Source organism: Podarcis liolepis (assembly GCF_965112155.1).
Source record: "Podarcis liolepis genome assembly, chromosome: Z".
NCBI classification, from domain to species: domain Eukaryota; kingdom Metazoa; phylum Chordata; class Lepidosauria; order Squamata; family Lacertidae; genus Podarcis; species Podarcis liolepis.
Window position 1 is genome coordinate 25,954,287 of NC_139570.1, and position 14,674 is coordinate 25,968,960.

At 42.9% G+C, this 14,674-nt stretch overlaps 1 protein-coding gene and 1 long non-coding RNA gene across 2 annotated transcripts in view; one reads left to right on the plus strand and one right to left on the minus strand.

Moving 5' to 3' along the window:
• Nucleotides 1-14,674, plus strand: part of LOC310698359 — a 525,075-nt gene that overhangs the window by 281,042 nt on the left and 229,359 nt on the right. The window lies entirely within an intron of this gene.
• CHRDL1 (chordin like 1) overlaps nucleotides 747-14,674 on the minus strand; it is a 47,558-nt gene continuing 33,630 nt past the window's right edge. The window contains exons 9-12 of the mRNA XM_083485241.1: nucleotides 10,993-11,187; nucleotides 10,569-10,736; nucleotides 8,927-9,016; nucleotides 747-4,405 (exon numbers count right to left, since the gene is read on the minus strand). Coding sequence (XP_083341367.1) covers nucleotides 4,275-4,405; nucleotides 8,927-9,016; nucleotides 10,569-10,736; nucleotides 10,993-11,187 — 584 coding nt within the window. The 3' untranslated portion in view covers nucleotides 747-4,274. The remainder of the gene's footprint in view (nucleotides 4,406-8,926; nucleotides 9,017-10,568; nucleotides 10,737-10,992; nucleotides 11,188-14,674) is intronic.

Sequence of the window (14,674 nt, forward strand, 5' to 3'; positions counted from 1 at the left end):
AAGTTCTAGCCTGACTGCACTGACTGCTGATTTTGTTGGACCCAATTCAAACAGCTGTTTTTGACCTTCTGTGGCTCAGGGCCCTGATAGCTAAAGTCGCCTTTCTCCAAATGAACTTTCCTAGACCCTGATATCATCAACTGAGGCCCTTCAGGAAGGTCTGGTGAGTAAAACTGAGAGAACAGGCCTTCTCTATATTAGTAACCCACCTACAGAATGCTCTACCCAAGGAGGTCATCTGGCATCAACTTTATTTCTCATTTGGTACCCGGCGAACATGCTTTTGTTTTTCCAGGGTAGCATCAATGAATGGATGTTTTATTCCGGTTATGTTTCAATATGTTTATGTATATTTATTACTGTTTTACATTCCTGTTGTAAATCACTTTGGGACTTTTGTTGTGGGAAGCGATTCATAAATTCAACAAACCTAACCCAGCTAAGCCTGCCTTTCATTGGTCACCAGCAGTCACTGACTAACATGCCTCATGGCGTTGTGGTGATGACCAAACAGAAGGGGAAGTTATGCATGTCTCCCTCAGTTCCTTAGAGGAAAGACCAGGATGGATAATGGAAAATGTTTGGCTCATTCTGCAGACAAAGAATACATTACGTAGGTGTTGGTTCTGAGAAACTGTCAAAATTAGAATATGTGTTGCCTCTTTTGTGTCAAAGACTGCTTTACAGAATGGCAATTGTCTAACACAATGAAATGCACATTAGGCCCATCCCCATGAGAGAGAAACTTTCCTGTTTGGAACAACTTCAAGTTTATTAACTTATAAAAGTGATAGAACAAATACATAAATAATGGTTACAAGTATGTGTCTTGGGAAGTGGGTGGGGAGAAGCCCAACCTAAACCCAGGCTATGGTGTATATTTGTTAATCTTAAGCAAACTCACTATATTGGTGCTTCCTTTTCCTTAAAAAGTTGTTATCATACAAATAAATACACAGTCTGCACCCCACCTTTCTTGTCACAAATACAGAAAGTAATTCACTTTTCTTTCAAAAATAAAAAATAAGTACTGTACACTTTCCGTGAACTTCCCACCTCACAGTGGTATACTCCAGAAATGGGTATACCACACCTTATCTGCTAATAATTAGGCCTAAGTGCTCATTAAGTTTCCACTGAGAGAGGTGCTTGATGCTTCAGAAGAATCACTTTGTAGACCACTCTGGCTGTGGTGGGACTAAATCCAACGCTTCTCTTCTGTTTGCAAAACAACTCCCACTTGCACAACATAACTTCCCCTCCCTGCTACAACCCCCTCATGCAAAATCTGTTCCAGAGGGTTTTTTGGGGGGGTCCTCTGGAACAGCCTTTGTGTGTGTATGGGGGGAGAAGCAGAGGAAGGGGAAGTGGGGTGTTGGATACAACTCCAGCACTGCACCTGACAAAGTTGGCCTTTGGCTATGACAGGCCACAAAGGAGACTTCAAATGTGCACCAGCTGTTGCCATAACTTTACTGTGACACAGGAAGGTGCCTTCTGCTGAGTCAGTATCCTCTACAACAGGGACAAGACAACATGGTGTCCTCCAGGTTGCTGGACCACAGCTTCCACATTCCTGATCATAGGCCATGCTAGCTGAGGGCTGATGGGAGCTGCAGTCCAATAGCATCTGGTGGGCTCCACGTTGGCTATCCCTGGTCTGCACTACTGACTGGCAATGACTCTCCACTGATTCAAGCAGGAGTCCCACCCAGTCCAGGCTTACCTGGAGAGTGAACCCAGGGACTAAACCTGGAATAAAGTGTGAGTTCTACCACCAAGCTAAGGCCCCTTCCTTGCTGTGGCATTTGCCAGTTTTGGTGAGCGCTATCTTCCTGAAATGAATCATAACTAAAATATTGATCATCTCCTACCTTCCGTTTTATATGGTGTGAAACAATGGACAGAAGCTGATGGCAGGGAGGTTGCTTAGAAAGCCATGTGCAAATGATATAGCAGTGAAGCCATTAGCATAGCTTAATGCATGAAGCATGGTATAGTTGAAAGGATCGGTGGGAATGTGGCCTGCAGTTCTGGCAAGAAATGATACTTCCTTCCCCAGGCCAAACTGGAGGCTCTTCCAGACCTACTGTTTACAGCACTATAGGTACTGTTACTTCTTGTTTTCTGGAGTGAAATTGTAGCAGACTGCCCACCCCATTGGTCACTTGTCATTGTTCTTTGGAGGGTGGTATCATATTTTCACATTGAGAAAAGTTCTGTGCCTGTAGCCACACCTCTTCCATTCTCTTGTTCCACCAACCAGTAAATCTCAGAATTATGAGCACAAACACAAGTTACTGATAGGCTTTTTGCAGCTGGGGTGTCTGTGTGCATGTAGGTATATAACACTTGGAATTCTGACTCTATGGGAATTTAGGAGCATAGGCAGCAGGAACTACTTGAGTTCACTGCTTCTGACTGAGCTAGCCTCTAGTGTCACTCTATCAAAAAGGATAGGGAAAATATGGGAAACAGAAACTGCTGAAACTCACCCCAAACAGAAACTGCTGAAACTCACCCCTCCCCCCAAAAAAAGAAATTGGGAAATTGCATGACACCTTCCTCACAATGCAGATCTTGCAGAACTGTTCCAGAAATTCCACAAATGTTGGAAATTTTGTGACGGAAGAAAAAGTAGTCTTGATGACTGCAATGTTGAAGAATAGCAATGGAATGACAATGATGCCATGTGGAAACACGCAGAAAAATCTGGAAAAACAGCAGCTGAAGGTATGATTGGAAGGTCCCTTAACTGTGTGATTACATTGTGTGAATGTTTTTTTTAAAGACTAAATAGCAGAAGTATGTACGTAAAGGAGCTGCAACTCTTCATTTCCCAGCTACTCAGTGCATAGGATTGGGGCCCCTGGCCTACTATTTACTCTTTAAAAAAATCATTCTCAAAATGCACCATTCCTTTTTTTCCTCTTCTCCATCCCCGCAGAGCATCATAAGCAGTTTAAAGTTCTTCATGTGCTCCAGGGATTATGACTTCATTAAGGCTGCTTGGCGGCCAAGATGCATGCTAAAAGGGACCACAGGAAAACAGCTTTGAGCTACCTATACCGAGTTGGAAATGAGTGGAAATGATTTAAAAAGGAGCCTTTCCCTCAAATTAGTAGAAAAATAGAGTAATTTGTGCTAATGTCTGCTTTTTCAACAGTTAACAGGAAAACTATGCATTACATGCTCATGCACGCAACAACACCTTGATGCCAGTTTTCGGAAAGCAAGGTTAAGAGTGGAGAAGGAGAGGAAGCGACAGGGAGTGCTTAAACTAAGGTCAGAGGCAAATTATGCCCTGCCCCCGCCTCTCTGTCTGCCCCCTGGAACTCTCCTCAGGCCACACTCCCATCACCCTGCCCTACACTCTCCTCCAGTTCTGTTGCCTGGCTGGAATATGTCCCATGAACTGTAAAAATGTCCCTGGCTTGCTTGGATAGAGAGATGCACGCCCAGAAAGCAGCACGGCTGGACTGGAGCCTACTCTGTAAAGGTAAGAGTCACATCCATCGCAACATCCACCCCTGGCAGGCTGCACATGTGGAAATGCGACCCTTCAGCTGAAAAATGTTCCCTGCATCTGGCTTAATCCTTTCATCACCAGCCCTTTTGATGATGATGATGATGATGATGACTAAAATCATTTCTCCAAGCTACTCCACCTGGGCAGGGGGGTTGTTTTCCATGTGTGTGTTTATGAGGGATAAGCACCTTTCCTGCCTGCCTGCCTGCCCCCACTCTTGAAGCTGTTTTGCTCTTAAAACAAAACAAAACAAGACCTGCATCAAGGCTGTATTGTACATTTTAACATGTAATGTGATTAGCCCCAGAGGCACTGCGCCAAAACCAATGGTACTTGTTAGTCTGAAATCTCACTTTATATTCCAAGCTCTCCAATATTGCTATCAGAGTCATTTCCAGATCTGCATATAAAACATTTTCATTTTTGTTGTTAGGTCTTTTCCTTGATCATTAAGCTTGCCGGATCTAATTACTATTATTATTTTTCCCAAACCAGTAAAGCCACGACCCTTTACATGAAGCTAAACCCTCCCGTTGTCTCCTGCCAGTAACACAGCCTCCTAAGTCTTCCAGAGAGATACTGAAAAGCCTGAGACAGATCTACATGAAGGAGCAGGTTACATTGGGCATGAGATGAATATTGACTTGCATTATAAGTTTGGCTTTTAGGGCTTTTAGGAGAAGCAGATTAAGCCCGCAGTCCAGCTGCAGATCCATGCCTTCATCGGCTTTCTGGCGTTTCTCTCTTAGCAGTGGTCCTTCTCAGACTTCTCCAGGTACAAAACCTTTACCAAATCTTCCAGCTCTGTCCTGCACACCCGAGCTTCACACATTTGGCTTATCTGAGCTTCTCCCTCACTGAATATTTTCCACTGGCCTAAAACAAAACACAAACAAATATTTCACTTCAAAGCAGGGGCACCAAATATGTCACAGCACAGAGAAGCTTTTTATCACGTGGAAGCACATCTGAACCCCAGAAGGTTGATGGGAAGAGCCTCTATACGTTCATGTCTTTCCTAAGAGAATTTTCATCCCAAAGACATTTGGGTCTCACAGGTTTACATTAGCACCGCACAGTTCCCTAAAAGATCATTGGAACTGTAGTTTGCCCCGTGCAGAGTTACAAACTACAGTTTCTGGGCTTCTTTGGGAGAAGCCATGTGCTTGAAATGTACGGTGTTGATGGGACCTATAGTTATCATTGGAGGAGGACATGGCTGCCTCTCTGGAAGCTTGAATAGCAGCACTTCTGCTAAGAGGTGAGGAAACACACGGCAACATTTTGTTGTAACTATAATACCAATGAAAGAACTACATATTGTCTCAAACCACAAGGCTTTAAGGAGTCAGTCCATCCATTCAGTTGCCTAACATCAATTCTAGAACTGTGAAGTGCAGAGAGATTGAGAGATGTATGTGCAATGGTAAACTTGCCTACTTTTGCCTACTTTTCTACTCTTTGCTATAGCCATGATGTCAAACTAGGCATTATTGGGAAGCCCTTGAATAAAATCTCTTGCGGGCTTTAAAGGCATTAATAGCGGCTACAACTCCTGCCAACCTAGCAGTTCGAAAGCACATCAAAGTGCAAGTAGATAAATAGGTACCACTCTGGCGGGAAGGTAAACGGCATTTCCGTGCGCTGCTCTGGTTTGCCAGAAGCGGCTTAGTCATGCTGGCTACATGACCTGGAAGCTGTACGCCGGCTCCCTCGGCCAGTAAAGCGAGATGAGCGCCGCAACCCCAGAGTCGGTCACGACTGGACCTAATGGTCAGGGGTCCCTTTACCTTTACCTTTACAGACAGAAAACAGAGAAAATCCTGTTTGCTATTTGTTCTTTCCTGCAACTAACTGTGGAAACATATGAAGCAATGCATAGACAGAGGCAGGTGCTTTCCCTTTTGTATCATGCTCATTCAGTGGAATCTATTTGGATACCTCCAAGGTCTTCTTTACACAGCAAAAAAAATCCAGAGATTGCAATTTGAGAGCAAAGGCATCTGGCAGCACAGACAAGGAATTCTAGGGTGTTCTAGCTCTTGCTGACTATCTCTGGTCAGATTACAATTTGGCTCTAGGGAACTGTGTATCCCACCCACTTTCTACATATCAGAAATTCCTGGAAGAGATCAGTTAAGAAGGCTTAATTTTGCCAGTCATTCTTGACTTTCAGTAGGCTTCAGCTTTTGACTCACTCCACGTACATGTAAACAAATCAGAGGCTGAAAAGAATCAAGGGATTGTTTGTCTAGTACCACTGATCATGTAAACAGCCCTTTGATTCACACAAATGAAATAAAGATCAGAATATTTTCAAAAGTCGCTGCCTTGGAATTTTTCTTGGTATGGTCAGATTGTGGGCTTCTCTAGACAACTTGTTTATTGAGCACCCATCAGGGCCAGATTTAGATGAAGACAGGCCCTAGGCTGCTCCACTTGTGAGGCCCCTCCCCCACCCTCACGACTAGAAGAAAATGGAAGAGTGTTATAAACAAAATTGAGTGAAGCCAAGGATGATGGTGGGTATTTAAAATTCTTCAATTCACGATTTCTCCTCTAAAGGACATAAGATATTATTGTTTAATACCACAGTGATTTTAAAAAACGCATGTTAAAATTGACACTGAAAAACTTTTTCAATAACTGAACTTTTGTGGAATAAGCATTATTTTTTAGGAAAATGAAGTTGGAAAACACACATTGAGTTTACAAATTTTATTGCCTGGGAAATGTAAATAATATGATCATGGTTACCTGACAATGTGGCACTTTTAGAATCTACTTTATGTTGTCATTAAACAGTCAGTTTTAAAATACAGATTAAGAAGTAAATTACAACAATCAAATACAGTATGACTAAAAATGTTTCCCCCCTAGCCTTCCTTATAGCAAAATCATCCAAAACTTCATCAAAATTTGTTTGTCTAAGTTTGTCACTTTCAATGTACATAATGCTAAGTGCGGACAACCTCTCTTGAGACATTGTGGCCCATAATTCATTTTTAATCCTTTTGAGTCTTGAAAAACTCCTCTCTCCTGAGCAGTTAGTGACCATAAAGCTAAGAAATAGCCACAAGATTGCTTCCACATTAGGAAAGGCCATCTGATTTTTTTTATTGTATATAATTTGATAAAGGTCTGTATGAGACAGAGAGTGCTCTGCTGTAAGCCTATGGCTTTGTCTCATGTACAGGTGAAAGTGCAAAGTTCATCAAGAAGTTTGAGGTCAATATCTTCTGGGTATGCTTCCACCAACTGTTCAACACCTTGCTGAATTTCTTGCTTAGATGCTGTCAAATTAGCAAGAATGGCAAACACTTGTGCAACATCACTGTACACAGTACTTCTTCTTTTTAAATTGGCTTCAAGTGCATCCAGTATAGGAATAAAGGATTTTATCCTAAACCTATCTCTTGAAGAAAGTGCATCTAAAGCACCAGGTGCACTTCTGTCATTTATCTGCCATTCCCTCACTCTTCGTCTCCTTGTTTTGTAGTTGACATTTGGCAAGGTGGCTTTTGCTTGTTTCTCAAGCTCATCAAAATCATCTCTAGTTTTCCTTAAAAAATCCAGAAGTGAACTGTACAAACTTGCACAAGAACTCAATAACAGGTCTGATTTCTGAAGGGCTTTGCTGACCTTGTGAAAATGACCTAGCACATGGGTCAAAAAATAGGGCCCCACTGGCTGGCCCTGAGTCTCATAGTTGCTGGGCCTGAGCTGCCCTGCCCTCGCATGAAGTCTTGGGTTTGCAATTTTGGGAGAGGAGAGGGCAAACTGCCTGCTGGGGGGTGGGCGGGCTGGGGGGAGACCCCCTAGATCTAGAGCCCTAGGCTTCAGCCTACTTAGCCCATACATAAATCCGGCACTGGCACCCACCCTGATTTGCTTGCAGGAAGCTTCTGTGGAAGTTAGATTATATCTCATCTAGATCGAGCACCCATTCTGATTTGTTTGCCTTGTTAATATATGACAAAGGACATCCTGACTTGCTCGAAGGGTGTTTATAGGTCTTCCTATTATTTGTTCACTTCACACTTTCTAATCCATTTCTGTCTCTGTTATGTACTGAGTTCAATAGGATCCAAACTGCAGCAGGCTGATTGGTCCTAGAACAATAGGATCCAAAAGGCAGCAGTCTGATTGGTCCTAGAACAATAGGATTCAGAATGCAGCAGTCTGATTGGTCCTAGAACAATGCAGCAGTATGATTGGTTGGCAGGAACCACCCAATCCTGCTCCAGATAGAAGTGAATCCACAACCTGATTGGCTTACAGTAGAATTCCGGAATTAGCCAATCATGGGCAGCCTATTGTGTAAATAATGTATATAAAGCAGATACTGTGAGGAGACTTCCATTCATTCCTCCTCACCACTATGAGCTGAATAAAGAGCATGAAATCACTTTGCGACTCTGAGTATATTTCAGTCTCACTTTCTAAACTGCAAAAAGTCAGATTCTTTTTTTTTTAAAGTGGCTTTGTTTCGCTAGGGTAACAAAGCCTTTAACTGTGGAAATCTAAAGTTCTGATACGTGCTTAAATTTCGCCCACAAAATAGTGACAATGTGGAATCACCCTTTATCGAGACATTGGCAAGTGAAGTTAATATGCTTGATGTGCTAATTCATATAAGCACACAAGAAGAGCCTGCTGGATCTCCTCAATGACCCACCATCCTGTTCTCACAGTGACCAGTGAAGCAAGCGATCAGGATTCAAACACAAGAGCTCCCTCCCCTGCTGTGATTTCCAGCAGCTGGTATTCAGACACATTACTGCCTTCAACTATGGAATCTCCACTATGGCCAGTAGCCATTGATAACCTTCTCCTCCATGAAATTGGCTAATCCCTTTTTAAAAAAAATCATCCAAGATGGTGGCCATCACTTCTTCCTGTGGAAGCGAGTTCCATAGTTCAACTATGTGCTACATGGAGAAGTACTTGCTTTTGTCATTCCTGAATTTCCCAACATTTGGCTTCATTGGAAGTCCACAATTTCTAGTGTAACAACACAGGGAGAAAAACATTTCTCTAGCCACTTTCTCCATGCCATGCATAATTTTATAAATGAGGGCTGCCATAAGTCCAGATTTTCACTTTTTGAAATATGGCAGCCCTATATAAACGTCTATCACAATCATTTTGCTTTCTGTTCCGAAATGATCAGATCCAAACGTCTCAGAGACAACAGTACAATTAATCCAATTAGTAAATTGAGGATGCAACCCTACGCACACATTGAGACCAGTGGGACAGACTGAAGACATAAAGGTCTAGGCTCTGCGTATGGAGTGTGTGTGTGTGTGTGTGTGTGTGTGTATGTGTGCGTTGGAGAACATATTTCTTCACAACTAAGTTTTTGTGAAAAATCAAAGAAGGCGTTTGACTTACTCAAAGTGGTCTTTGTGATCTGCTTGAAGTGGCGTAGTTCGCTGAACTCATCCTTGGATACTGTTTGCTTGTCAAAGTGGCTCAGGATACCTGCAGCAAATGGTTAGAAGAACACACTCAAGAACCACCTTCTGCTTCTTGACACCAGGCCTTGCACAACTTGATTGCATAGCTTGAACCACCAGCGAACTGCACCATATTGTGCAGCAATTGGGCACCAGTAATTATCACGATTTTCAACAGGCTCTAAATGTTTCCATTTGCTCAAGCGTCAAAAAGAATAATCTTATACAGACAGATCTGACAACAGGCTTTCCTCACTTTATCCACAAAGCTTCAGCTCATTCCCTTATCAATTGTGGGCTGGGGGAGCACGTCTGCAATATGCTAAAATGTTTTAACAAGTAAGAAAAAAGTCGAAACATACAGGGGTTCAAAACAACCCTGTGTACCTTGTAAAAACCAACAAGCCAACTAAACAACAACCAAGTAGACTTTGAAGAGTGCCTACCTTTGTTTGCCCATGAAAATTTGTGTCAGAATAAAGTAGTTAGTCTGTTAAGGGGACACAACTCATTTTTTGTGTGGGGGGGTTATTGCCAGATGCAGAAACTTGTTTTTATATCACATTTGGAGGTGGTGCAGGGAGAGTGGAGAGACATTAACCTAGAGCATGGGTTTCCAAAAATTTTGAACCAGAGGGCAATCGTTTTGGACCCATCACAGAATTGCTGCTGTGCAGGAATTATCTCACATGGATGTTGAAGGGACATACCACAATGGCTGATCCCTGCTAAAGAGAGAGGAGACCACAAAATGCTGCATCAGTAGGGGGAGAAAGCACCTACATGAGCCACCAGCATGCTTGTTCGTTTAGAGAAGCTCTTTACACCCTTCTCTGCTCAGAACAGAACTGGGCATCAAATGAAACATGGGTATGTTGAAGGGGCAATATCCAATGTAGGAGAGGCTGAGCCTGTGCAAAGAGGAACTGGGCAGGAAGAACAAGCAGACTCTCCTCTGATGTGAATTTTTAAGGGGATATTTACTGAAACCTTTTGAAGGTATCATAGGAGGTACTGGCAGGCACACTACGACCTAGATACTAGGCAAACTCCGTTTGGCAAACTCCGACCTAGATACTAGATAGAATGCCTTTCTCAAATTGTTCTCCATAGGCACGGCAGTCTTCTGGGGAGGTACTTCTTAGCATCTTGTCTTATTTACTGTTTTATTTTCTCCTCCCCCCTTTAATGGATTGTCCTAAATGTATTCCTTTTGCTACTCCCGTTCCTCCCCTCTCTTCCCGCCACACCCTTTCTCTCTTTCTCTCTCTCTCTCTATACCTTCTCAGTCTCCCTCTTTCTGCTACTCCTTTTATCCCTTTCTTCCCAATTCCCCCATTCCTTATCATCTGCATAGAATAAGGCTGAGAACCACAGGTTGCCAAGCTCGTCTTTAAGTTCTTAAAAATACCTAACTCCATTTTGTTTACTTTAATCCTAAAGTCCAAAACCCACTTGCTTGGGAGTAAGCCTTACTGAATTCAGTACAACTTCTGAGTAGGCATGGTAACACAGATCCACCCCCACCCCCCCGAAACACATGCCTTGATGATGGAAAGAGAATGTTCTCAGCTCACCTTTTCTAATGGTCCACATGTGGATTTTGACTTGCGGTGGTTGATCTGTCTCCAGCGCTATCTTGCGTATGGTTTCTCCTTCCTCAGAGAGAACAGCTTCATAGACAGGGAGCATCTCTTCACCACAGAAGTAGTCTTTGCTGTCAAGGTTCTGACTTCCAATTTCATCTATAAGGGAAATAGGTTGATACATTCATATTTTACTTATTACATTTTATTCTCTCATTTACTCCAAGGATTCCATGCCCCCCTCCCCGTTAGACTCACAACAATCCTAGGTTGTAGGTTAGGGCTAGGTTAGACTGAAATGCCTGCCAGGTCGTGGCTCCCCCTGTGCCCCGTTCCACAGATGCTAAAAGACTCAGGGTCTGAGAATGGGGTTGTGAGCTGCCCTTTTAAACCCAAAGCAACCTGTTATCCATACCTGGACAGACTTTACAGCACTTCCCTTCAATTTTCCTTGGATGCTTGCAAGGATATTGATCGGGGCAATTAATTTTTTTGCATTCTTGCTTGGTGACATTGCAGGTGCACAACACACACTCCACGATTCCGTAGGACCGAAGGTTAGGGTGCCAGGATTCTCCATGGGAGTAGGTTTTTCCATTGGAGACACAAACTGTGATGAAAAATGAGGGGGAGGACAGGACAAAACAAGTAGAACTTAGATAGCTGCAATAGGGATAAAGTAACCACAATCTTGCCCATTAATTACTAAAAAGCCATGGCACATTTTACCAGCCCATATTTTACCCACTTTATCACAAGAATATTGTGTGGGACTTTATCAAGATACTGAAATCAAGATACACTGCATCCACAGCATTCTCCTGATCCAACAAGCTTCTAATTCTATCAAAAAAAGAACTGAGTTTTGTCTTGCATGATTTGTTTTTGGTGCTCGCTTCAGCAGCACATATACTAAAATTGCATGATTTGTTTTTGAGGAACCTTCTCCCTGCAACTGTTGGCTACTTGTGTATACTCTTCCTTCATGGTTTCCCCATTTTTCTGTTTCTTATACATGCCCTTCTTAAATCTCAGCTCATCTTTAAGCTACAACCACACAGGTTTCTTTAAATGCCTCCACTTTTCTTTCTTGTTAGAATTGACTGCCTTGGTGCCTTCAATCTTTCACCTTTAAGAAGCTCCCATCCCTCTTGGACTTCCTTCTCTTGGAGCATTTCTGACCATGGAATCTCAACCAATAGTCCCTTAAAAGCTTTTTGAAATCAGCCTTCTTAAAGTCCAGTGTGCATGTCTCACTACACTCAGCTTTCCCTTGCCACTGTATAATGAAACCCAGAAGGACATGATCACTTCCTCCCAAGGTTCCCTGTACTCAGTGGCGTAGCGTGGGTTGTCAGCACCCGGGGCAAGGCAAGTAATTTGTGCCCCCTAACCCGTGGATTTGCGCCCCCTAACCCTAACCCCCAGATGTTGCGCCCGGTGTGGCCGGCCCCCCCTGCACCCCCCACGCTACGCCACTGCCTGTACTTCTACTTTGTTGATCAGTTCCTTCCTGTTGGTGAGGACCAGGTCCAAGACCCCCTTGCTGCTTCTTTCACCTTCTGGGAAATGAAATAGTCAGTGAGGCAATTGAGGAATTTGTTTGACCTTACATTCTTGGCAGAGTTTGAGTTCCAACAGATATTGGGGCAGCTGAAGCCTCCTACGACTACTATATCTCTCCTTTTTAAATGTTTGGTTATCTGCTCCAAGTCTTCAGTCTGGCTTGGTGGTCTGTAGTGTTAAGGTCAACATTGTTTCCCTCTCCTACAATTTTTAACCATATACTCTTAATCTGCCTCCCATGCTCTAGGATCTCTTCACAATTGTACACATCCTTTCCATATATGATCTGCAAATAAAAAGCCAATGATGCAACCACTTAAAAACAAACAAAACGCACAACAGACCATTGAGAACTGAGCATGCTCAATAGCCATGTAATGCTGAAAGTCAGTGGGGTGGGGGAGCCGAATGCCCTGTCTGAGCCTCTAACATGGCCGACAGGTTGGGATTCCAAACAGGAGCACTCCTGTTAGGAGCTGAGGAGGTACACAGCAACATTTTGTTGCAGTTTTATATGTCACTAGTAATCTTAAAGGTATGTTTAGGTTCTAATGCTTAATACAGTACTATCTTCTAAACACATACAGTATGCATGTGTGTTTAGGAGATCCATAAAAGTTTAGCACTGCAGCCCTGTGCATGTCTACTCAAATGTAAGACTCACTAAATACTCTCAAGTAAGGCTGCAAACCTAAGCATGTCTACTCAGAAGTAAGTCCCACTGAACTCAATGTGGTTATCTGCCAGGTAAGTACGGCTGGGACTGCAGCCCAAGCATGTGTAAGACTGCAACCTAAATGTGTCTCTATTTAAATAATAATAATTAAAGCAATACTTTCTGCATTAGGACTTGAAAAAGCCAAGCACATCTAGCTGTGAGAAGTCTTCAAACCCAAGCCGAGTAACAAATTTGTCTGGCTGGCATCCAAATGTGCCTTTCAGACCTTTCTAAACATCTGCAACGAACTTCATGGTCATTGATTTGGTATTTCAGGAATCTGGAGTTGTGTCGTTTGGCGCCAAATGTGTGACAATAAGACCGTGACTTCAAAGGGGAGCCTCTCACCCAATGAGATGTTCTATCCCCTCTTTCCCCTGGATGAAGTAGCCAACCAATCAGTAGATAGCAATATGTTTGATCTATTTGTACAGGCTTAATAGCAATTCCTCGCTTGTCGACTGATACAGCTGCCTCCATGTTTCTGCCAGCTAGAGGTGACCACTTAAAAAAAAGTCCCCAAAAGACTCTTATCAAGTGTATACATTCTATCACCACCAAATAACTGCCTTATTCCAAATCAGATCATTGGTCAACCTGGCCCATAATTTTTCAACACTGACTAGCAGTGGCTCTCCAGGGTTTCAGATAGGGGTCTCTCTTCCACCCTCAAATCTGGAGATGCCGGGGAGCTTCTGCATGCAAAGGATGTTGTAGTCTGACACAAGAGATGTAAGAAGGCATCATTTTCTATTCTGCCCTTTATTCATCCCTAGCAGAACTGTTTCCACTATGCTGCAGTTCAACTTCCGCCAGAATTGATGCTATTTATCTCACATCCTTCTGTGGCGTAAGTATGTAACTTACATAATTTATTCAATTCAGTATGTCAGTTATTATGTTATTCCATTCCATTCATTTCCATGCAAAGGAAATGCAATGCAAATGAGGACAATACATAATCAATGATGTATTATTTGCATATCGAAAGAAGCAGCAACAGCAACAGTGAATACTAATCATATTCATTGGTCTGATTTCTGTTGTGCACATGAATAAGTAAACATTAGTAATCTCCATTACCATTTGTATTTTCGTTGGAATTATTTAACATCCTTATCTCGTAGTTTATGTTCCTAAATTAGGAGTGTGGCTCTCAGTGTTACTTTGGACCTGCCAGTCCCTCTTTTTCAATATTAGTTCTCAGGTAAAATCTGACATCTCAACCACTACTACTGCTTCTATTTGGATTCCCTGTTCTACAAATACCCCAGCACAGATGCCTGCATTTTATAAAAAAACAAGATTTTGGGCAACTTCCAAAAATCATTGTTGGAAGTGGGGAGGAAGGGGGAGCGCTGAGGTTGGCATGCCCTTCTCTCGCTAGATAGGGTGGGTGCCTGTAGAAAGTGGAGCCCTTTGTCTGCATTTACAATGGGCCATAAGAACCTCGAATCCTATGGCATTCATGCCCATGACCTTTTTGAAGTTACCTCTCCAGTTAATTAATAACACTCACACTAATTGCATAGAACAAAAGGAAAAGACCTCATCAGCATTCTTGCTTCCATCTGGGGGGAGGGGATCTTGGACTCTGTGAGAAGCACATACAAGCCCCCCAAAACTGCCCCCCCATTGATGTGGTATCGTGCATGGGAAATGTGCTATTCATTTGGAGGCTTTTTATGTACTGAAGCAAATCAGTTAGAAATTGCTTTGATGATATCTTCGTGTGTGAACTGGAGGTCGGAGACATTGCAGCGGGCGGGGATTTCTTGCTTTGAGATCCAACATGAAACATCGGCCTGAGCTG